Below are 25,805 nucleotides of genomic sequence, written 5' to 3' on the forward strand. Positions count from 1 at the left end.
CCCGATGGCTTAACCTGGGTCATTAAGTGTTGTGCAAAGTGGTGAAGGGGTAGGGTGAGGGTGGTAGGAGGGTGTTCCAGAGGTGTGGATGGGATTTTGGGGGCGGGGTGGGGAGTGGAGCGGTTCAGACTCAAGAAGAGATGGGGACCACAGAGCAGACCTCTACCACATCCTAACCCTATCCCAGGCCTAAAAGCCCTATATGTGGCTACTCGATTCTACTGGTGGTGTAAATCTGGTGTATATCTGCTGGTGTAAATCTGAGTAGCTGTATTGAGCAGACTGGGGTGCTACACAGGTAGGGGAACAAATTTTCTCTTGCCCCAAGAAGACCTTCCCCTGCTCCAATCTAACCTTGGATAGGATAGGGCAGTCCATCTGTTGCATTGCAGTTGTAGACATTATGCAGCATGCTGTCCTTGGGTCAATCTTAACACAAGTGTAACAAGAGCTAAGAAGGAAATCTGAGCTATTAAGGGACCAATCCTATTGGGCCTCAGCACTGTTGGATCTCACATTCCAGCGTGCACTGTGCTTTACGGTGGTCACAGATCATGACCCGCTATTCTGCATAGCCAGACCACTGGTGAAAGCAGCTTACTGCCAGGGCCATGTGCCAGCAGCCACTGGAGAAGTCCCGGCACCGGTAAGTTGGTGCGGGGGTGATGTTGGCGGAGAGGGAGTGGGCTGAATGGGGAGTGAGAGGCTCCAGAGAGGAAAGGAGATATTTTTCCCTTCCGTAAGCCTCCTGCTCTGCAATGGGTCTTCTCCGACCTATGCCAGCAATTTTACTGGCACAATTCCAAGGAGAGAGAGGGAGCAGGAAAACAGTGAAACTTCTTAATTCTTTAATTTTAATTTAAGTTTTTCATAATTTCAGCAATTGTTTTTCTTTCCGGGTCGTATCTTTCACTAAGTCTATTTCTTACTTGCCCATTTTTTAAATTTCCCCTCTTTCAAGCATTTCAAGTTACTGATAGCAGCACAAAGTTTATTTATTTTATTTTCTAACTGAATTTTCCACCGAGATGTGCCAGAGCGTTTCGTTTTGGTAATTTGTAACCAAGTTCTATGGATATTATGGCAGCATAAGTGGGTTTGTTTCCTTCAGAGAGTTTGCTGGAATTGAAATGATGGCTTCATTTGCATCTTTAAGTAGAACTTTCACTTGTTTATTCCAATATTGGTGCATTACAGGAAGTATGACAGTGTACATCTTGACTGACATGGTTTAGCATTTTTCCTTTCAGGAGGTTTTATTGTTCTGTCAGTTCATGGTGTCTAAATTGTTCCATATATTGTTCTTCATCTATAATATTTATTTCCACCATCAAGTTGTTTTCTGTGTCTTGGCCATGACTTTGTGTTGGTAGTCCTTTTGCCAGCTTTTGTATTTCTTGCAATTCTAATTTGGTGAATACTTTGGTCTGGATGATAAACCTTCTTTGATCCATTATTCATTGCTCTGTTATACCACTGTCTGGCTGTTTTGCTTTCCAAATTTCCATCATTCTTTTTTGAAAGCCAGAGACTGATGGATTTGCCTTGTAATAACATTTCATGATTTCTTGGTTTTTGATGGTTGTCCAAGTTTTGCGTTTGGGGTGTTCCAGCAGCATTGCAACAGCCTGTCCTGGTTCCTCCACAGGAACTGCTGAGCCCAATTTATCAACAGATGTTCAGGAGCATCCGACACGGTCCTTGTTGACCCAGGCAACAACCAATCTGGTATGAATTTTGGTTTATTTTTTCTCATCATAACTGACGGTAGTTGGGCATTTCAGTCTGGCTTCTCAGTTGAGACCTGTCTGCCTTGGATGACCTGTACTACCGCCAGCATAGCTCTCAATATCATCAAACTACACAAGCCCCATCACCACATCAAGCTAGTGTCCTTGGAGGACATTTATTATTATTATTATTATTATTATTATTATTATTATTATTATTATTATTATTATTATTATTATTATTATTATTATTAATTCCTTTTAAAAATACCTTTCACAGCCCAAACCTAACAAAATTCTTTCATACCTATGCAGTGGAACCAGCGCGGCTTGCGTTTCATACTGTGGGGGAAACCTGAAGTCTGGAGGTATCCTTGAGGTAAGGGAACATTTGTCCCCCCTTGCCCTGGGGAAAGCCCAGCTGTGGCAATGGGTCTGCTTGGACCTGTGCCTGCTAAATCTCTGTCGCAAGTCTGAGTGGATCCATGTTAATGGATCTTGCCCCAAAAGAGGGGCAGGATATGGCACACACCAGAGACAGCGATCCCTGGGGCCTATCTGCCCCACTGCCACCCTTCTCCCTCCCTGTTACACCACTCTCCGTCCCATCCCTGTCCCTCTGCTGTCCAGTGCAGGCCTTACCTGCTCTGACATGGGGTGTCCCTGCCACTGGCAGGCTGGCTCAGGCCTTCTTGCTGGCGCCACAAACTCCCACACAGTTGCAAAGTGCTTTATGACACTTTTGCAACAGTGTTCACCAGAGGAGCATGCACTCTGTTGGTGCACAAGCACCTTAGGAATGTGTCATTAATCTTCTATTATGTACGAGGGTCGCCCAGAAAGTTTGATTGCCAGGAGATGTGCTAACGACTACAGGCTCCAGCTCTGTTCCCAGACACAGATAGCAGCTGACACGGGCAACATCAAGGGGATGTATGATGGTATCAAGCAGGCCCTAGGTCCAACACAGAAGAAAATTGCCCCTCTGAAGTCTAATGCAAGCGAGGTCATCCAGGATCGGGCACAGCAGATGGAACGCTGGATGTAGCACTACTCTGAGCTATATTCCAGAGAAAATGTAGTCACCGAAGAAGCACTGAACAACATTGAGTGCCTGCTTGTGTTGGAGGAGCTTGACAAGAGAACCAACCCTAGAAGAATTTCCCATGGCCCTGGACTCCCTTGCCTTTGGCAAGGCACCTGGAAAAGGCAGCATCCCTGCTGAAGTCCTAAAGTGCTGCAAAGAGATCATTGCCACTGAGCTGCATGAAATCCTCTGCCTCTGCTGGAGAGAAGGTGGAGTACCTCAAGACTTGAGGGATGCAAACATCATCACGCTGTACAAGAACAAAGGTGACAGGGGTGACTGCAGCAACTACCACGGCATCTCTCTCCTTAGCGTTGTAGGAAAGCTGTCTATCCAGAATCGCAGTGCGGATTCTCAGCCAACAGGTCCACCACTGATATGGTATTCTCCCTTAGACTGCTGCAGGAGAAATGCAGGGAACAATGACAGCCACTCTTTATAGCCTTCATAGATCTCACGAAGGCTTTCGACCTGGTCAGCAGTGACGGCCTCTTCAAGATTCTCCCCAAGATCGGATGTCCACCCAGGCTCCTCAGCATCATCAGGTCTTTCCAGAAGGACATGAAGGGCACTGTTGTCTTTGATAGCTCCACATCAGACCCCTTTGACATCCAAAGCAGAGTGAAGCAGGGCTGTGTTCTTGTGCCGACCTTGTTTGGGATTTTCTTCGCTGTCCTGCTGAAGCATACCTTTGGAACTGCAACAGATGGAATCTATCTCCGGACCAGATCAGATGAAAAGCTCTTCAACCTCTCCAGACTGAGAGCAAAGTCCAAAGTCCAGCTGAAATGTCTGCGTGACTTCCTCTTTGCCGACAATGCAGCTGACACCACCCACTCTGCCAAAGATCCCCGGCAGCTCATGATTCGTTTTAGCAAGGCCTGCCAAGATTTTGGACTGATGATCAGCCTTAAGAAAACACAGATCATGGTTCAGGATGTGGACTCACCTCCCTGCATTACAATCTCTGCGCATGAACTGGAGGTTTTCCATGACTTTGTGTAACTTGGCTCAACGATCTCCGACACTCTTTCTCTCAATACTGTATCGTTAAAGCAGCTACCACTTTTTCAAGACTCACAAAGAGAGTCTGGTCCAACAAGAAGCTGACGAAACATACCAAGATCCAGGTCTACAGAGCTTGCATCTTGAGTACACTTCTGTACTGCAGCGAGTCATGGACTCTTCACTCACAACAGGAGATGAAACTGAACACTTTCCACATGCGCTGCCTCTGACGCATCCTCGGCATCACCTGGCAGGACAAAGTTCCAAACAACACAGTCCTGGAATGAGCTGGAATCCCTAGCATGTATGCACTGCTGAAACAGACGCCTGCGTTGGCTCGGTCATGTTGTGAGAATGGATGATGGCTGAATCCCAAAGGATCTCCTCTATGGAGAACTCGTGCAAGGAAAGCGCCCTATAGGTAGACCACAGCTGCAATACAAGGACATCTGCAAGAGGGATCTGAAGGCCTTAGGAGTGGACCTCAACAGGTGGGAAACCCTGGCCTCTGAGCAGCCCGCTTGGAGGCAGGCTGTGCAGCATGGCCTTTCCCAGTTTGAAGAGACACTTGGCCAACAGTCTGAGGCAAAGAGGCAAAGAAGGAAGGCCCAGAGCCAGGGAGACAGACCAGGGACAGACTGCACTTGTTCCCGGTGTGGAAGGGATTGCCACTCCCGAATCGGCCTTTCAGCCACGCTAGATGCTGTGCCAGAACCACCATTCAGAGCGCAATACCATAGTCTTTCGAGACTGAAGGTTGCCAACTAATATGGGCAAATCATTGCTGGCTCAGCTGGTCCCTCCCTCCATGCTCTAGATGAGCTGCTGACCATTTAATACTTTTTAAAATGCCACATGCAGATTTTTTTCATTTGAATGTTGCAGAGCTAATCCAGGGAGAAGGATGAAGTAGATTTGATAGCATGAAAACAATTAATCAGCCCTGTTCACAGCTAGCTTCTGCTACAAATTTGTGAAACTCAACTCTGGAGAAGAAGCAGAATGTTTTGAACTGGTGGGCAGGGAGGGAACTTCCAAATTGGCCCACCACCCTGTGCAGAGTGCCTTCTCCCAAAGCTCAACACAACCCTGTCAATACATAGCTGTGTAATGTGAGAACCTCACCAGCATGTATGCAGACACTAGAAGTAATACAGTTAGGACATTTTCAGGGAAGAGAAAACAAGCACCCTCAAAATTCTGAGCACTAACAGAGAGGCATAGGAAGACTTCTCTTAGTCAGGAGAAGAATAGGGGTGGATAGATGTACTAGAACTACTCACATGCTTTGTCTATTTAGTCCAACATGCTGCTGGTAGTAAATATTTTAAACTCCCAACTATTCAGTGCAAATAAAGTTACATTTGAAGGTGAAAGCTACCCCAATTAGGTGGCTGTTTGGACCATTGGCCATGCTTCTTTAATTACCAGACTCAAATATATAGATGGTGTCTGGAAGAAAATCCATAGGGCCAACAGAGAAAAGTGGGGTGCAGTGGAAGATTGGATGGGGAAGTGCTGGTAACAGTATACTGGGTAGGAGGATAGCCAACACCTCAAGCTGTGCTGGAAACAGTCCCTAGGAACTGCATGATGCCTGAACAGGTCAATTTGAGCAAGTGTCCTTCCTAAAGCACACTGATGTGTGAAGACTTCTGTGAGGCTGGCAGAAGGATTAGAGAATATGCAGAGAGGAGAGGAATCTAGCTCCTTCTCCCCACAAATGCATAAGTCTCATTATTAGCAAATCTAGCTGTATGGATGAAAACGCAGTCATGGTTTGGGAATGGTCAAGAAATGTGCAAGGCTTTCATCCATTTTCAATCTATAAGGACCCAGCATTTCTAAAAAAAAAAAAAAAACATAGTTAGCCATAGCCCCTTGAATGGCACCAATGGTCACAATGTTTGACCCTGTTGGTTGGCAACCTTCAGTCTCGAAAGACTATGGTATAAGCCTACAGCACCCAGTATCCCAAGCAGTCTCCCATCCAATTACTAACCAGGCCTGACCCTGCTTAGCTTCCAAGATCAGAAAAGATCAGGCATGTGCAGGGTAACAGTTGCTGCAAAAAAATATGGAATGCTTCACAAATTTGTGTGTCATGTTTGACCCTAACTCATGGATTAATACCAGCATTAATTACGCATGAACAAAAATATCTCCAGTAAACCTTCCATTCCTGTCAAAAACAAGTAGCAAACAATGGAGTGTCTGGACTACAAGAATGAAAGTGGCATTTCCATTAGAAAGCAAAATTTTACTGCTTTGGGAATAAGCAAGACAACTAAGTACAAAGTAAAATCTACCACAATACACTTTTCTTAGAATAAGCTAGTAACCATAATAGACAAAAATGATATTTTGTTTGCTTACGCTGACAGTCAGGCTTTGGGTCCCATCCTTTCTCTGTACAGACTGTGTGTTCTCCAGTGGTACTATTACTTGTTTCATATCCATCATGACATTGAAAAACCAGTTTTTCCATGAACAAGAAAACTGATTTAGTTGCGTTGATGAAGATCATATTCCTTTCAGGTGGCTTTCGGCATGTCTCTGAGGAATCAAAAACCAGATATTTAAGGATCAACTGTTGCTTTCTCATAAGTCTACAGCATGCACTCTAAAGCCTCTAGACCAGAAGTATCCAGACTGTGTGGTAATTGGGCTCTCCAAATTATCTAGCCATCACTTCCTCTCAGTTGCTGAGCTATGAAGTTGTAATAGAAAGTCTGAAAGAAGTTGAAAGGCCTTGCTTGGCACTTATCTCTTTCTTATCTACGGAATGCTAGCTGGAGCCTGCTGCAGGGAAGCTAGGCAATGTATCTAGATCACCATCAGAAGCGATGCTGGCATTGTGCTGTGCAGAAAGACATGTGCTTCTGTCGGTAGCATCTCCAGAAGGATATCATAGGAAAAGGTATAATTTCTGTCAAAGGCTAAAAGGAACCCTATAAAGAACAGTGGTGCAAATATGGGCTACCAAAATGATCAAGGGCTTTTCGCTTGGGAAAAAAGGGGTGGGGAGAAGGTGTTGTGAGGAAGAAAATAGAATTTTATCAAATTAGAGACAGTTTGCACTGGGAAGCAGAAACAGAAATCTGGAACAGGTTGACCAGCCTGTCGTTTCCTGGGTCCCTTCTCCTTCCTGATCTTTAAAAAGGGAAACTATAGGTCGGTCAGCCTAATGTCTATACCGGGTAAGATGGTGGAATGCCTCATCAAAGATGAAATCTTAAAACACAAGGACAAACAAGCCTTGCTGAGGGAGAACTAGTATGGCTTCTGTAAGGGTAAGTCATAAATCTTTTAAAATTTTTGAAAAGGTCTACAGGCATGTGCACGCAGGAGAACCTGTGGATATTATATATCTGGATTTTCAGAAGGCGTTTGATACAGTCCTTCACCAAACTGATAACAATATGCTGAGCTCACAATATAGAAATATCCCAAGATGCCCAGTTCACCCATAAGGCTCTTCTCTGACCAAAAGCCAGCATCTAAAAATCCCTCTTAGAGAACAGGCTAACTGTGGTATGTTCACAAGGGTAAACAGAAAGTCATAAATAAGAGCCATAAACAAATAAAAGGGATGCATAGAGTACCAGATCCTTTGTAATGGATATATCTGTAAACAAATTGCCGATGCGTATCGAATTGCCCTCCTGAACATCCTGAGGATCAAGATGTTGATCTGATAACCAAGCCAAATGTTTGTGGGACTGTTGGTCTGTTATTTTTCCCATGCTTGCCATGGATGTGTTTTGCTCTCTTTGTGTACTCTTTTGTCCCCCCTCCCCTACCTAGTCTATCCTATAAAACCAGCATCATTGTAATTGTTCACGGTCTCTCCACATGTGTGTGTTTGTGGAAGGCCCCATTTGCAAACGAGTAAAACGTTAGAAGTCCTTTGAATTCTCCTGTCGCCTGTTTGTTTGCCTCTCCAAAAATCCAAAGAACCGTGCGTGTGTTCATTCGGGAACAGTTTTTGGTGCCTCAACTCAGATTGGAAGGCAAGGCTCTGCGGGGATCGAGACGAAGTCACTGCAGGGGACAGCGCACCGCCAGAAGGTAAAGTGAGTCGGCTCCCACACCCTTTGTGTGTGTCCTGGCGCTGGGTTGTCTCTGAATCTGACCGTCTCCTTCTCCGCAAGAAAGAGCCCAGGAGAACGGAACTTCGCCCGCGGAAAAGTACAGCGCGCTTAGGTGAGAATTCTCTGTGGGAGGTTTTAGTGTGAAGCCTCAGTGGGGAGGGTGATTGTGTTTGTATTACTGTACATACATATTGCTGATTGTGTTTGAATTACTGTACATATTTGTATATTATTGTACTTTTTGCTGTGTGTGTGCGCCCATCTCTGTGGCTTCAGAGCAAGGCCATGTAGTTCTCTGCCTGACTGAGTGTTGTGTGACTGAGATACGAATGAGAATATGAGTGTGTGTGTGTGTGTCAAAGCAGCAAATCCCCAGGTTTTGAAGGATTGGCCATGAGTGAGTCACTGTTTTGGGCAGCCGGTCCAGCTGAGACCTGGCTCCCAGCTCCCAGCCCGACCCAGCTGAGACACAGGAGGCCAGCCTGTGTGACAATTAAGATGAGGCACTCAGAGCCTGGGCCTGAAGGAAGAAACCCTTTGAAATGCATATTGGATAACTTTGAGTCTCTGGGAAGGGGAAACCCCACCCTTCTGAATGGGCGCATTACTGGCCAACTCAGAATTTCAAAGGCCAACAGTTGGTATTGTTGGCAACCTTCAGTCTCTGAAGACTATGGTATCACGCTCTGGATGGTGGTTCTGGCATATGTTGTTAACCAGGTCTCACTAGTTTCAGGAAGGCATTAGACATTGGATCTTTCCTGAGTTTCAACAAGGCCCCCTCCCTTCTCTCCTCCAAACTACTCAGTGTTCTGCTTGCCTGCCCCTTCCCCTCAGTGTTCATGACATCCCTCTCTTCTATCTGCTTGGCAATTTCATATGATGTGTTCTGTCTTCCCTTGTCTGAGAGACAAGATACAATTCGCTGTCTTGTTCATGGGTGCTCAGGATCAGGCTCATTTGAACTTAGTGTTTTTTTAAGGCACTTACTACTAAGTGCATTGAAAAAGCAAACTTCTAAGCAAACTACACTGCGTGTTTGCTTAGAAACACAGCCTGCAAAACAATACATGTGCCCATTACATAGATCAGCAAAACTGAGTCAGTGAGATCCTAGGGGCCAGAATACAAGCTAAAAATGCTCAGATTGATTTAGAGAGACCCCAAAGTATAGTTTCCAGCTGCAATAATAACCATGATTTGCTTCCTACCTATTTAAGTAACTAAAAAAGACTAATTGCAGCTGCAACCAACCTAGACAATTGTCAAAAGTGTGTTTCTCTTTAAATACAACCTTTAATCATTCTTAATAACTTTTGGATTTCACAAGTGTGCAAAGCAGGAAGTCTGTGTGTTCCCCCTCCCCAAAAGAAGGAAAAGCTGGAGAACCCCTCCTAGCCTTTGTGCCTCAAGGCATGCACAGAGTGCAAAATAGTAGCCAAAAAAAGGAAAGCCTCTAATGCCTAACTTTGCAATGGCTATCTTTGTTTTAACCCTTTTTGTTTCAGCAACAAGTAAAGACAAAGAAAATAGCATTTGCCCTCCAGAGGACAAATTTACTTAATCTCATTTCCTTTACAGGATCTAAGCCCCGACGCCTATATCTGTATATATTTTAGTTTGGTTTAATACTAATCAAGTATTTCTTTTTCTAATGAAAAGATTGTCATGACAAATTCTTTTAATTCTACTTATGTTCTCTGCTTATATACATATAAATACTAAAATGTTCTATATGTTTGTTGGATGTGTGTGTGTGGTATGAAAGAAGTGCTTTGTCTGTCTTTGTTCTTGTTTGTTTTTGACTTATAGTGAAGTCTATCTGAAGCCCACATGACTTCCTTTCTGTAATAGGCCTGATATTCGTTGCAACAATTCTTATTATTTTTGTATATTGCGCTCATTACCATTTTTGGTACCATGGTTTCTTTTTTTCTGTTTTTAAACATGTAAGAGTACTCTTATCAAATGTACTTTATTTTCACACAAACCCCCCCTCATCCAAGAGGAAAGGAACATGAAGAATAACCCTAAGGTAATTGGACAAAACGTTTTGTTCCATCAATGATGAATATGTTCAAGGGTTACAGTCCCTCAGCAAATAATCTCTTAATGTTAAGATTTCACTCCATTGTAAAAACTATTGTGGTGCAATTAATATTTTGCATTCTCTTAATTCTATGTATATGTTAAGAAAAAAAAAAAAAAGAGGGAGAAAGAGAGAAAAGGGAAGAGGAATTAGCTGTGTAAGTGTTTTGCAGAACCAACTTGAGTCCTCCTTGAAGGAAAAACCCAGGTTCTCTCCAGCTCCCAGGGAATCAAAACAGTTGTGAATAAGAAAAGAAACAAAAGCAAAAGTTGGGAAAAAACCAGATTTGGCTGACTGTAGTGTGTAAAGCTCATGATGTGTTCCAGTTTTCCACTGTCTTAATGGTAAGAAATTGCACTCAATCAGAGGTAGCCCTGGACAACTGGTTTACTTTCTCTGTGGAGAATGTGTTAAAACACCTAACCTTTTGTGCTCAACAAGAATGTAAGCAAAGTCAACACAGTGTCTTTCTGCTACTGTATTTGTACTGTATTTGTATTTTTGTACTGTTATTACCTCTTCTCTAGTTCCTACAGCAAACCAACCAACAAGCAGGCCATGTGCAGAGTTCTGTAATAGCACCAGCCCTTTAAGGTTGAACAGTCCAAGAAAAAAAAAGAGAGAGAGAGAGAGAGAGAGAGAGAGAAAATAGAATCAAGAGCCACATGGCCTGACCAACGGAACTTTGAGCTAAGAGAAACTGACCAAAGTAAAAGTACCAGACATAGCCAATAGTGGGAGGGGCCAAATCACGCAATTGTATTTCGAGGAGGTTAGATAAAAATACAGGAAGCCCCCTTCCCCAAAAATATGTATTGTTGTTTATTGTCTGTTGTAAATCAATGTCTGTGTGCAGGTTTAAAGCTAGCAAATTGCCTCTATTCCAATATTGCACTCCCTGAAGTGCTATTCTCACAATGTTTTAAGTTTCCTATGTTTAGTAAATTGTTGCATCTTATCTTTGTTTGAGACCAAAGCAACTAAAAGAGTCTGAAGTAGGTGCAGTATCTGAATGTTTGATATCAACAGGAGTGTCTAGATAAAGGAGGGTGAGAAAACAAAGAAAGGACCTAAACATCTAAGATCAAGTTAACTAAAAAGTTGTGGTAACAAGTATCAAAAATAACTTTAATTTATTCCAAGTGCTAATAGCCATGCTGGTTGTGTTTAACTGTTTGAATGTAGGGACACAACTAAATAAGCCGCTGTCACTAACCTGTATTATGTTCCAACAAAATGTCCAGCATTGTGTCTGTGACCACATGAGAAACAGCCCCCCTGGATCAGGCCATAGGCCCATCTGGTCTAGCTTCTTGTATCTCACAGCGGCTCTGCCGGATGCCCCAGGGAGCACACCTAGTGGCAGGAGACTTGCATCCTGGTGCCCTCCCTTGCATCTGACATAGCCCATTTCTAAAATCAGGAGGATGCACATACACATGATGGCTTGTGGCCCGTGATGGATTTTCCTCCAGAAACTTGTCCGGTCCCCTTTTGAAGGCATCCAGGCCGGATGCCGTCACCACATCCTGTGGCAGGGAGTTCCACAGACCTACCACACACGGAGTGAACAAATATTTTCTTTTGTCTATCCTATCTCTCCCCACACTCAATTTTGAGTGGATGTCCCCTGGTTCTGGTGTTATGTGAGAGTGCACGGAGAGCATCTCTCTGTCCCCTTTGTCCTCCCCATGCATGATTTTGTATGTCTCAATCATGTTCCCCCTCAGGTGTCTCTTTGCTGGGCTAAGGGAGCTCAGGCGCTGTGGCCATTCCTCATAGGGGAGGTGCCCCAGCCCAGCAATCACCTTAGAGATCTTTTGTACCTTTTCCATTTCCAATATCTCCTTTTGAGATGTCTCAAATGTGTTCCAACGCAGAGAAAGTGTACCCTGAAATGCACTGCTTAAAAAACCACATTGACCCCTTGAGTATGTGTTTTGCTTTGCTAACTTTTCTTTTCTGCTTTATACTCAGAAATCATGAGTGCTTTAACATTATCATCTGCAGTGAGCTCTAAAACAGGGTCAGTGCAGCTAACTCCAACCAACACATCCACTGGACAAGCTCACACAAGTCCAGCGCTACATGGACCTAACTTCCAACCAATGCTGGTTCAGACCTGAAGACGGTTCCTGCCTGTGCTCCTCTGAACTGAGACAAATGGTGGAGGCAACTTGGCTGTGAAAGAGACCAGACCTCTTTTCCTCAACCTGTGTGCACCCACTGAAAGAAGCAAGGGCAAGATCGAAGATACACCGGTCCCTCGCCATACACCCCCAGATGGAGATTCAACACGGGAGGTACCAACTTGTCAGGTCCCTGACTACACACAACGTTGCCTAGAAGACAGCTGCTGGAAGATGAAGAACACCTTGCTCACCTGATGCTGAAAGATATGTTGGAGTTGGACCTGCTGAAGGGACTCACGGCAGATAAATAATGAGCTGTTATGAGCATGTATGATTTCTTTGGATGAAGTTGTTTTAATGTAGCATTTTTATTTTCTATTCATTCTATTATTTTCCATTATATCTTCAGTTTGTGTTTGCTTTCCTGAATGTAATTCCAGTAACTTCTGTATTTTGTACCAAAACTTTGGATTATGCCTGTGTTTCGCATTAATTTAGGTAAACCTCACTTAAAAGTTGCTAGACAGGCTCTGGCACCAAAGAGCTAATATGCATTTTAGCTGACACTGCTGGCCCAGTTTACCTGCATCCTGGGTGATTAAGAGAATTCCCTCCATTCATACCCTGACTTTCACATTTATCTCCAAACATTCTGCCTACATGTAAGCAACCTTTCAATATCCTTAAAAACTAAGAGAGTTTGGCTAGCAAATAGTTACTCTCCTGAGCACCCCAACATAGAGTCACTCTCCAGGGTGTACAGGCTGCTCACAGACCAGACACCCAGACAAGTAGCTATGTTTGCACTTTAAATTCACTCTTTGCCCTTGTGTATTCAGAATGCTCTGTAGAAAGTGAACTAAAACTACACCACCCTGGTATACCTAAAAGTGGTCTGGATTTATGATTCCTAACAAAGTAAAATGTGTGTTGATGTATTTTTTGTTTTGTTCAGCCCAAGTTTACCAAGCTAATTTGACTTTCTGTTTACCTTGTTGTTTATCAGGAGGGAAACTGATAACAATATGCTGAGCTCACAATATAGAAATATCCCAAGATGCCCAGTTCACCCATAAGGCTCTTCTCTGACCAAAAGCCAGCATCTAAAAATCCCTCTTAGAGAACAGGCTAACTGTGGTATGTTCACAAGGGTAAACAGAAAGTCATAAATAAGAGCCATAAACAAATAAAAGGGATGCATAGAGTACCAGATCCTTTGTAATGGATATATCTGTAAACAAATTGCCGATGCGTATCGAATTGCCCTCCTGAACATCCTGAGGATCAAGATGTTGATCTGATAACCAAGCCAAATGTTTGTGGGACTGTTGGTCTGTTATTTTTCCCATGCTTGCCATGGATGTGTTTTGCTCTCTTTGTGTGCTCTTTTGTCCCCCCTCCCCTACCTAGTCTATCCTATAAAACCAGCATCATTGTAATTGTTCACGGTCTCTCCACATGTGTGTGTTTGTGGAAGGCCCCATTTGCAAACGAGTAAAACGTTAGAAGTCCTTTGAATTCTCCTGTCGCCTGTTTGTTTGCCTCTCCAAAAATCCAAAGAACCGTGTGTGTGTTCATTCGGGAACAAAAGGCTGAGGAAACTTCACAGTCAGGGAATAAGAGGGCAGGTCCTCTCATGGATTAGGAACTGGTTGAGGACCAGAAAACAGAATGGGTGTCAATGGACAACTTTCACAATGGAGAGAGGTGAAAAGCAGAGTGCTCCAAGGATCTGTCATGGGACTGGTTCTTTTTAACCTGTTCATAAATGACCTGGAGGCAGGGCTAAGCAGCGAGGTGGCCAAGTTTGCAGATGACACCAAACTTTTCCAAGTGATGACCAGAAGCAATTGTGAAGAGCTCCAGAAGGATCTCCCCAAACTGGGACAATGGGTAGCAAAATGGCAGATGTGTTTCAATGTAAGTAAATGTAAGGCCATGCACATTGGGGCAAAGAATCAAAACTTTACATATAGGCTAATGGGTTCTGAGCTGTCTGCGACAGATCAGGAGAGAGATCTTGGGGTGGTGGTGGACAGGTCGATGAAAGTGTCAACCCAATGTGCGGTGGCAGTAAAGAAGGTTAATTCCATGCTTGGGATCAAGAAAAGGTATTGAGAACAAAACAGCTAATATTATAATGCCGTTGTACAAATAGAAGGCCACACCTGGAGTATTGTGCCAGTTCTGGTCACCACATCTCAAAAAGGACATAGTGGAAATGGAAAAGGTGCAGAAGAGAGCAACCAAAATATTACTGGGTTGGGGCACCTCCCTTATCAAGAAAGGCTACAGCGTTTGGAGCTCTTCAGTCTAGAAAAGAGGTGTCTGAAAGGGGACATGATTGAAACATACAAAATTATGCAGGGGATGGATAGAGTGGATGATACTCTTTTCCCTCTCAGATATCACCAGAACCAGGAGACAGCCACTAAAACTGAGTGTTGGGAGAGTTAGGACAGACATAAGCACCGCAGACATCTGCCTATAATTCGATCCCACAGATAAGTTGAGGGCAGGTTTTGAGCCAACAATCATGGAATTTTCTATGACCCTCCGATAAGTCGGGGATTAAATTTAGGAGGGTATCTGACTATAGTTTTGTCTGATTCTATCCGAGGCCAGATCCAGAAAAATAATCTACCACTAATTGTTACCTAAGAACTGTAGTCTCTAATTTATTAAAAACATAGTAAAAGATCATAAGATACATTTTTATTCTTTTTAAATTCAGGTCTTCACCATCTTTATGTAAACACTATCAGAGTAAGTGCACTGCAAACAACATACCAGTAAAACAGTGGTTCCCAGCCTGGTTTTCATGTACTCCCAGGGACACTCAACAATACCTTTAGGGATACTTGGAAAAAGAATGAAATAATGGTAGAAAAAGGCAGGTCATGCTCCAGAATGCCTTGCAAGACAGGAATGCCTTGCAAGGACCAGCAAGGCAGGAAGGGAGGTAGCTAGTTGGCTGTGAAAGCCCCACCAATAGCTAGTTTTTGGTCATCAATTCATGTATGAACCAGTGAGTGAAAACCAGCACAGTAAAAAAGCTGAAACATAATAAGGAAAGTGATCAATCACCCAGAATTTCTCAGCACACCTCTGGTGCAAAACAATGCAAAGGCAGAGTCTTCTGTTCTTCAAACAGAGAAAAAGAGAAAGTATGTGATGAATAAATGAGGTCTGGGTTTTCATAGAGAGGAGATGAGGGCTTGTATTATTACAAACATTTTGCTAATATGAAGGGTACAATTTATGGAAATGGGCTGCCAAGGGACATGCAAGTGAAAATGGTTGGGAACCACTACAGGAGATCCATGAATCAAATCCACCTTTAAGGTGTCTGGTGTGTTAAGCCAGAAGCTCTACATACAACATACAACTTACAACGCATAACTGGGAGTGTGCCATTCAATTCACAGCAGAGAGATGCAGCTGCATATATTTGCAACCCTTTTTACTCAGAAGTAGACCCACTATTTCCATGGGTGTTATTCTTAAGTAATGGTGCACTGAATTGTAGCCTGGGACTTTATTTCAAATGGAAAGGAGGATCCCATCCTGGTGCTGAAAAAAAATACCTCTGCCAAATGCATGCATTTGCACAAAGGAACAAGGTTCAGCAGCATTTGCAAAAGGGAAAGGAGGAGAATAAAAGGTTAACTTTGGCTGGAATTTCCCAGGAAAGTTACTATAGAAACAAATGATCTCTGCATTGCTTCTAATGAGCCTGCTTTAGTAAGAAAGGAAACTTTTCAGAGTTGAAAGGCTCTGCCCTCTGATTGACCTCTGATTGGAGATAAGGCAAAGTGATAATTGGAGCTTGATTACTTGGCAAAAATTTTATGTACTATAGGCGAGTATCTACAGTAAGTATTTCTTTACCCAGTGTGCAATTAGTCTGTGGAACCCCTTGTCACAGGAAGCGGTGATGGCATCTGGCCTAGATGCCTTTAAAAGGGGATTGGACAAATTTCTGGAGGAAACATCCATCACGTGCTACAAGTCATGATTGGTATGTGCAAACTCCTGATTTTAGAAATAGGCTACCTCAGAATGCCAAATGCTGGGGAGGGCACCAGGACGCAGGTTGTGTCTTGTTGTCATGTATGCTGCCTGAAGCATTTGGTGGGCCACTGTGAGATACAGGAAACTGGACTAGATGGGCCTATGGTCTGATCCAGTGGGGCTCTTCTTCTTATGTACAGAGAAATTGCCATATACAAGTGGTCTGCGTTACCCATGTATTTGGAACCCATGGATTCAAACTGTACCCTTCAGAGGCAATGGGAGCAGTGCTCAGGTCACATCTGGAGCACATCTGGATGTGTCCCCGGCCTTCAAAAGGCCTTCTGAGGCCTTCACAAGGACAAAAATAATGACTTCTGGTTTTCAGTCAAAAACCGGAAATTGTTATTTTCGACCTTCTAGAGGCCTCAGAAGGCCCTCAGAGGGTCCTCTAGATATGACTGGAGGCATAGCTTTGGTCACGTTTGGAGGATTTTAGGTGCCAAAATCTGCAAACTTCATCATCCATGGGTTTTGGCATCCACAGGGGTTCCGGGAATGGAGCCCCTGCAGATACCGAGGGCCCACCTGTAGTAATATCTTTATTAATACTATGCAGAAAGACACAGCATCTTAAGGAAGTTTAATAAGGATAAGGTCTCACTTTGAGCTTCAGTCATTTCCATGCTTACTTAGGACTGGAATTTCTGGTAACAGACTCTGATTTAGAATCTAAGGCTACAATTCTATAAACTATACACTTAGGAATAAGCTTTGTTGAACACAATGGGACTTATTTTTTAGTACACATGCATAAGTTGTGCTGTAAATTTGTGTTTTCAGATTGTTACAATTTTAGCAGAATACTTAAGAATCACTAGATCAGGGGTCTCCAAACTTTTTGGCCAGAGGGCCGCATCAAATATCTGGTGCAGTGTTGAGGGCCAGAAAAAAATTTAAATATAAAATTTAAATAAATAGAGGTGGAACTTAGATGAGTGAATTAATGAATGAATGCGCTCATTCATTCAAAATCTCCAGCCATCAGAACACTCTCCAGACGCAACCAGAACACAGCTCTGGTCGTGTTTGGTCATGTGGGCCAGGAGCTTTCAGGGGACAAGAGGGTGGCCACAGGCCAGATAGAGGCTCACTGCGGGCTGCATCTGGCCCCTGGGTCGGGGTTTGGAGAACCGTGCACTAGATGGAGAACATTTTTACTCAGTTTGTATCATTCACTCCCCCATTCACACAGATGTAGTTTAAAAAATGTAAGTAGTGGAGCAAAATGGTCATGAAATATTGTATGTCATGTATGAGAGTTTATACAAAGGTTAAATGTATATAAGATAAGCATAATGCATAATGCTTATAAGCATAAGCATATAAGATAAGTCACAACAGCAATAATAGCTGATAACAAAATCTTTCTAGGGTTGCTAAATTGCAGTAATGTGACAGGGTTAGGGGTATGACACAGAAATGATTTTCTTGTAAAAATCTATTGCATGGTGTGCTTGAAATACTAGTTTCTCTCTGAATTCTTCTAAATATGAGCTCATCAGGGTAGGGGCTATACCTGTGTTTCATAAATACCTGCAAATTGCAGGCACTACTAGAAATAATTAATAATTGCTTCTAGTGAATGCATTCTTCATATATTCCACTGGAGTGGGTGTTGGAATTTTGGATGCAATGCTGCCTGCAGGACTCTGGAGGGCAGTGTATGTCCAGACACTTGAGACCTTCTACCTGCCCTTTATGATTTGACGACTTCTATCTTTAATCTTTCCTGATAGTTTTATTTATTTATAACAGCACTATCAATGCACATGATGTTTTACATCAGGAGACAACAGAGGGAGAGGAGCAATGGCAAGGTAAATGGAGAAAGAATATGTTATTGTATTTCATGTGGTACTTAGGCTTAGTAGCAGTAGGGCAGAGTAACTAGGGAGTTGTGTTAACAACTTCATGGAAAACATGAGTTTTGAAAAGGGATTTGGACGCGGTAAGAAAGTAGGCATCACGCAGGGAATCTGGGAAGGAGTTCCAGCCATACGGGTCAGCAAGGGAGGAAAGGTGAAGTGGGCAGCTGGGTGTGGAAGAGCTGGACAAGTAAAGGGATATGTCACAATATGAAAACAGACATAAGAGGGCAGGTTCAGGTGATGGAGGGTTTGAAGATGAGAAGCTTATGCAGGATCCAGGCATGAACAGGAAGGCGGTGCAGGTCTTGAAGCAGCTGCAAGGTGTGGTTGCATCAACAACAGTTATCTTTGAGTGAGTGATCTTTGCTGTAGAGTGCTGGATAGAGGTGAGGGAACTAAGAGCCCAATCCTGGGCTCGGTGTGCCGGCTCACCGCCAGTGCACACTGTTGCAAACGAGCCATAAGGCACGCTTGCGAGGCTTACCACTGGGTGGAGGCTTACCACTGGGTATGGTAAGCGGAGGTGTGGGTGGAGGCAGGGAGGAGGCATTCCAGTGAGGGGAGAGGCGGGCAGAGGGCGGGGAGAGGACAGGGGGAGGCGTGCTGGGGAGAGGGAGCAGGGAGGGAGGGAGAAGGGACCAGTAGAGCAACGCTCCACCAGATCCAGAGCCTTCGGTCAGACTTGGCGCCTGGCACAAAGGCTCTTACCTCACAGCCGACCGTTAGGATGGCAGTGAATCGAGTAGCCCCATTGCAGTACTACTTCCCTTACCCAGGAGAACAAAAGTTCCCTTCTCCTGAGGTGCTGCCCATGGCTGCCTTGGGCCAGTTGGATGCGGCGGCAGCTCAGGATTGGGGTGTAAAGCAGTGCTTCTCAAATTGTGGGTTGGGACCCACTAGGTGGGTCACAAGCCAATTTCAGGTGGGTCCCCATTCATTTCAATATTTTATTTTTAATATATTAGAGAACCACTGGACTAAAGGGAGACGAAAAGGAGACCAGAGAAGAGGAGGCTATGCTAGTTGAGACAAGAGATAACTAGGAGATGAACCAGAGCTTTTGTTGATGGAACAGAGAGGAAGTGTCACTTTTGTGATACTGCAAAGGGGGAAGCAACATTACAGTATTTGCTGATGGACTGAAGATGGGGTGGGGGAAGCATAAGAGAGAGGAACTACAGCAAAAACAAGTAAGTGCCAGTTCAACAGAGCCGATGATGATGTCGTCAATGGATTAGTACAGCAAAAGGGAAATGAGGAGTTTAGGTTCGGACAGATGCTAAGGAAGCATTCAAGTGGAAATGACTGATAGTCACTTGGAGACATGGAATTGGATGAAGACAGTTCTGAGGTGGGTGTTGGAAGCTGGGTGTTGTCAGCCTACACTTATCACACTAGAATATTTGGTTTGGCCTAAATCAAACAATTCCCAATTCGGTCTTTTTTCAGAAGGTGTATAAGTAACATCATTTTCAGCATTATTACACTACTTACGGATGCACTCTGGCTTTGGTGTCCATCCTTCCTCAAGACATTGGGTCTCTCCACGGTCAAGCCCTTTGGGAGTTGTATAGCCACTCTGACAGCCATACGTTGCTGTCTCATGGAGAGCAAAGTCACGATTATGTTGTTGGAAATAACCATTTTGTGGGTGTATAGCTTTACAGGTCACTTTTTCTAATGGAGAAAGAGGATGTTATTTTGTAAGATTTCAGGTACTGTCTTGCTGGACTGAATGAAAGTTCAATATAATCAAGTACTATGTCCTCAACTATAGGTCAGTAAGTGTTGGTTGGTTGGCCACTTTGGAATCTATGACAAGTATATAGGATGACTGTATACAATTATCAGTTACTAAATTATATCAGTCGTGTGCTCATGGCCCCTGGAAACAACAGCTAGTGGGAATCAAGCTTGCTTCTATACACGTAGCCCCAGTTCTGTGTTTGGTGTCATTGAACTGGTTCAGATGAAGTTTTCCCCATCCAACTAGCCCCAGCCAACTGAAGATGTGCATCATTATGACATGTTCAACCTCCCCAAACCACATGCTGTAGAGAAGATTCCAATCCTTTGCACACTTGCCTGGGATTAAGCCCCATTGGCTATAACAGATTCACATTTGAATAGACATACATAGGATTGGGCTGTTAATCTCCATCCCCGCACTCTATAGTAAAGCTTGGGACTGAATGATCAGCAAACTCTGCAGCCAGACCATAACGGCTGGGTCCGGGGTATTTGAAAGACCGCCTCCTTCCCTACAATCCTGCCTGTGCTCTTAGATCATCTGGGGGGCCCTTTTGACATCTCACTAAGAGATGTGAGAGGGGCGGCGGCCAGGAAGAGGCCTTCTTGGTGGTGGCCCCCGAACTGTGGAATACCCTCCCCTTAGAATTGAGAACTGCTTCCTCGTTGCTAACATTTCAGCGTGGACTGAAGACCTTTTTATTTCAAAAAGCTTTTAATTGTTGACAGGCTGGCTGGCGTTCCTGCTTTTTATATGAGAATCCACGGGGTTTGTTTGTTTCTGTGAGATTTTTAATTATTGTAAATTGTTTTAATGATTGTTTTTAATGTTGTATTTTAAATTGTTTGTAAGCCGCCTTTGTGCCCTTTGGGCAAAAAGGTGGGGTATAAATTAATAATAATAATAATAATAATAATAATAATAATAATAATAATAATAATAATAATAATAAGTACATCAAGGGTAGAGTGACTTTTCTAAAGGTGAGCAAAATGACCCCCTCCTCACAAACTTGCCACCTCATTTGAAAGTGGAAAATTAGGCAAGGATGTCACAAATTTGGGAAGGAGGAAGAACATTTTCAAAAAATTTCATCATGCCCTTTTTCCTACAATAGTACCCCTATATTTCTGGGGCATTTAGGGGGAAAATTGGTACCCATCAGTTTAGCCACCAAAAAGACCTCTGTTGCAGTAGCAGAGCTGCTTTTGGTTTTCAAGAAGCCACAGCCACTCTGAAATATCTAGAAAACAATCACCTCTTCCCCCAGTATGGTCTCCCAAATTTTGGACAGGAGGTGCTGATCCTAATTTTCAGTCCCCCCTGCACCTGTTTCTCTAGTGGCAACTGCTACAAAAGTGCCATAAAGCACTTTCCAGCAGTGTGCTGAGTTGCATGCTGCTGGGATGCTTGTGGGAAGGCTGGACACTTCCTGCACACAATGTCAGTTCTCTTGCTGTCTGCGGGAGCGGGCAAGCCAGCAGGAGAGGCAGGGGGAGGACGTACTGGATGAGGGCATAATGGGCAGGGAGGCTGCAGGAAGGGGTGGGTCCGGTGGGGACCTAGATCCTACCCCTCTGACAACAACCTTCCTGCCCCCTTTCTCTCCTTGGACTTGCACTAGCAAAAACAATAGTGCAAGTCCAAGGAGATCCGTGGCAGAGGCTTATGCAGGGGCAAGAGGATTTAAATTCTCTTTCCTTGCTGAAGCCTCCTGATCCACCCCCACTTCATTTCTGGCACGACGCCCCGTTTTTGATGCATGTCCATTTTTGGCTTGGTTGCACCAGTGGGGGAGGGGAAGGATGAGATTGGGCTGTTATGGAGCCTGGTGATTATCCCCCACAAAAGCTGAGCTTTGAAGAAGAAGCAACCCTGTATGGACAACTGGGATTTCTCCCAGATCTATCTATTGTGTGTGTGTGTGTGTGTGTGTGTGTGTGTGTGTGTGTGTGTGTGTGTGCATGTACATGTGCTTGGGGGAGGAAGATATGTATAAATGTGGTGGTTGCAGGATCAATTCCTCTGTCACCTCATCTTATGAATGATCACAGTCCCCACTTCCAAACCATCCTATAACTCTGAGAAGCCTAAATAAATCAATGTGCACCATTATAAAAGCCTAACAGGTCAGATACTTCTAGTTTCTCAGATTATATATTGACAGAGAATGACGCATAAATAAAGCTTACTGGCACATCTCAGGGTGGATGCCCAGCCATCTTTCGTGCACTTGGCTTTTGCTCCTGGAGATGCAGGATAATAGCCCTCATCACAAGAATATGAAATTTCATTTTCTTCTATGAATTTATCCCAAGAGGAATAAATGAGTCTACCATATGGAAAACTACCAGGAGGAATGCATTGTTCTAAAGGCAAAAAAAAAATTTAAAAAAAATTACTTAGTTAGAGAATACTTTTCTTTCACTGTGTAGAAAATATTAGAAAACAACTTTTAAAATCAGAAATACATCTTATAAATACATAGGTGTATGCCATTTAACGATGGGGATACATTCTCCGATCCCTGTTGTTATGCAATTAGGGGCGCATTCCTACCCCATGCTAGAACAGGCAAGCCAAAAGGCTTGCGCTGTATCCAGAGAGGTATGGGGCCCAAAGCAGCTCACTCAAGGGGAAACTTTTCCTCTTACCTTTGGGTAAGGTGCCCTTGCCCCATGGATCTCCTTGGACTTGCGCCACCTCCTGAGGTGGCGCATGTCCAAGGAGAGCAGAGCAGCTTGACGCTGCTCCAAACTCCCTGGGAACAGGGGTTGGAATCCGGCATAATTGCTGGATCCCTGCCTGCCCGCCCCTGGGGCTGCCCACCACCCAACCTTCCCCCACCCAGGAACACCTCCCTCCCGCCTCCTCCCCACCCCCTAGAGCCTTGCGTCAGCCCAGCCAGGCCTATGCAAGGTTCGCTGCACAAGCAACCACAGAGGCTGGATGCAGCCTCTGTGTGCTGGCGCACCTTTACAGCACATTTGCGACCCTCCTGGACCGGTGCAAGGGACAAGTGCAAGTCCTCGTCTGGATTGCGCCCCAGGTCATTAAGTGAACATTCAATCAATCTATTGCCTTTGTTGTGTAAACAGACACTCCCTGGCAGTCACTAGCTGGCTGCACAGGCTACTGAAGATAGATTGCCTCTTTTTTTCATTAAAAGCCTCTCTGTTGTGTAAACAGACACTCTGCTGCAGGCTATGGGAGACACAATTGCCTCATTAACAGTATCTTTATTGTGCTTTGACCATTGTCATATATGTGGTTCATTGTTAAGCAAATGGTTGTTAAGTGGTACATATTTGTAGCAGTTTGCACCAGCAAATCTTATGACAGATCATTGCAAAATTTGGCTCCAGGGCTTAGGTGGGTATTGGGGCATGATGGCAGAAGTAGGGGAAAGGCTGAGGAAAGTGAAATCTGGGCAGAGAAACAGTTTTGGACAGAGCAAAATGCAGTGCAGTGTGTTAATGCTCTGCATCAGTGTTTCTTGAACTGTGAGACTGGACCTATTACATGGGTTGCAATCCGATTTCAGACAGGTCTCCATTCATTTCTATGTGTATTTTAGTTTTAATATATTAGACTTGATGCTACCATTGTATGTGACTGCATCTGGGGGAATGTTACAGATCTGTGCGTTTAACAGGCTACTATGTATATACTTTTAACAATGATAGTCAGTGGGACTTACTCCCAGGTAAGGAGTGCAATATGGCACTATCCAACACTAATGCTTGAAAGGGTTAGGAGGGTTCATTATTTTAAATAAATTTTTAAACTTGTACTTATTGTAAACTTTTAATTTACTTAGGGCACAATCCTAACCAGGTCTACTCAGAAGTAAATCCTATTGTGTTCAATGAAACTTACTCCCAGGAAAGTGGGGTTAGGACTGTAGCCTTAATTTGATTTCATTTGTCCTATGGGGGTTTTAAAAATTTTCTCTGCTTAATGCACTTTTCTCTGCACTTCCGGCCATGACATTACTTTCAGGTCAATGATATCACTTCAGGTGGATCCCAACAGACTGGGATTCTAAAAAGTGAGTCCCGGTGCTAAAATGTTTGAGAACCACTGTTCTACATGCATCCTACACAGGAAGGAACAATAAAATGTCCAGCATTCCTACACTGTCCAGAGATCTGATTTTCTAATGAGAGCCAATGTGGCCCAGTCCTAAGCAGCACTAATGCAGCTGTGACAAAGGGAACTTTTGTTCCCTTACCTCAGAGCTACACTGCGGCTGCATTGGCACTAGAAAGTTGGATAGGACTGGGCTCTAAGAAATTTTTCTTATATCCCAGACTCCAGAAGATTAAATAGGAATAGCCATGCATAATTCAAATTAGTCTGAGGGTCAGTTTTATATTTTCTGTATTTCCAGAAAATCATATTGGTATCATTAACTGTGGAAAAGGATTCTGTTTTACCATTTTTATTTCAGAGAAGAGAGAGAGAGAGAGAGAGAGAGAGAGAGAGAGAGAGAGAGAGAGAGAGAGAGAGAGAGAGAGAGAGAGAGATTTAAGTCACTGGTTCCGCTTTTGAAACAAGGAGTAGATAGGTAGGATGGGAACATCTGGACAGAATTTTAGATGGGGAGAATTTCAGAAGCAACTCTACATTTACCACCAAGTTCATTTAAGCATATCAGCTGACTTCTTATACATGGAAACATTATACGTATTGAGATATGCTATAAATTCTTCCCATTTTGTTTTATTCTAACAATAATGAATAACAGAACTGTGTCACAACATCAACTTCTGCCAAAGACTAATGAGAAATAGACTTTCAGACATCCCTTCTGAATGGGTTGCATCCTTTTACAGCCAGGATGGTGCTATTATTGGAGTATTAGGCCAGAACCTGGCAGCCCTAAATTCAATTCACAACACTTTAACAGATACTTCTAAACAAATTGAAGTTTTTTGTAATGGTAAGCGTAACAGAACAGGCTTAACTTACTCTCTACCAGGCTTACTACATGTTGACTAGGCTGCTGCTTGAGGAAGAAGTGAGAGGATTGAAACCCTGCAGTCATTGGCATGTCTTTCCCTGAAGGGTTTTTGAGCTTCACTGCAGTGGGTTGAGGCTTAGAGTTGAAATCTCATGGTTGAAACACCACAATTGGCTATCACAGCAGGAGATTTTTGTGCATGCTGTCTAGGCTGCTGGGACCAGAAGATGTGTCAGGTGTTGTTTTTTTCCGCTCCTCTTTTTGTGTGCTTGCTCCACTGCTCAGACTAGAAGTTGTGTTGGGGGTTTTCTGGCCTCTCCGTGAACCACAAAATAAAGTCAAAGAGCTGCATGCAGCTCATAAGCCATGGTTTGCCCATCCCTAGAACATGTGGTACCTAAATAAAGACTGCTGTATTACTTATCTTTTGGATTTTTTTTTTTTTGCCTTCTTTCCACAAAGCTGAATTAAAACTGCAAAGGGAGATGCATATTTGTATATACATAATAATGTCTATTGCTGATAAAAGAAGAAAAAGGATGAACAACATTTACTTACTAAAGCATTTTGGTTCTGGATCCCATCCAAATTCCCTGCATGTGGAACGATGATAATAGTATTTATTTATCGGCAGAAATCCATCGTTGCATTGGTAGTCAACTGTTTCTCCCACCTTTCTTGGAAAATAGCCAGTATACTGATAGGAATCCGTCAGTCTTCCATTCTTTATAATGGGAACATCACAGGGCTTTTCTTCAGAAAAGGTAAGCGAAACCCAAAAAAGAGAAACAGAAGAGCCAGATATTCCGTTCATCACCTTGTTCTTTAAGTTTGGACTAGAAACAGGTTTGTTAATTTGATATTGCAATCAAACATACTTTTCAATGAAGTAAAAATGCAATCCACTTTTAACATGAACTACACATTGATCCCATTCATCACAGCGACAAGCGTTTCATTTTTAAGCGGCTGTAGTGATTGTTTCCATCTCCAGGACTTTAGAT

The 25,805-nt window shown here is 43.5% G+C and overlaps 1 protein-coding gene across 1 annotated transcript in view; it reads right to left on the reverse strand.

Moving 5' to 3' along the window:
* Positions 1-562: 562 nt before the first annotated feature.
* LOC136648436 (complement factor H-like) overlaps positions 563-25,805 on the reverse strand; it is a 45,570-nt gene continuing 20,327 nt past the window's right edge. Inside the window, exons 8-12 of the mRNA XM_066624547.1 lie at positions 25,360-25,554; positions 22,028-22,204; positions 19,580-19,762; positions 6,202-6,381; positions 563-687 (exon numbers count right to left, since the gene is read on the reverse strand). Coding sequence (XP_066480644.1) covers positions 563-687; positions 6,202-6,381; positions 19,580-19,762; positions 22,028-22,204; positions 25,360-25,554 — 860 coding nt within the window. The remainder of the gene's footprint in view (positions 688-6,201; positions 6,382-19,579; positions 19,763-22,027; positions 22,205-25,359; positions 25,555-25,805) is intronic.

This window comes from Tiliqua scincoides, chromosome 4 (assembly GCF_035046505.1).
Source record: "Tiliqua scincoides isolate rTilSci1 chromosome 4, rTilSci1.hap2, whole genome shotgun sequence".
Taxonomy (NCBI): Eukaryota; Metazoa; Chordata; class Lepidosauria; order Squamata; family Scincidae; genus Tiliqua; species Tiliqua scincoides.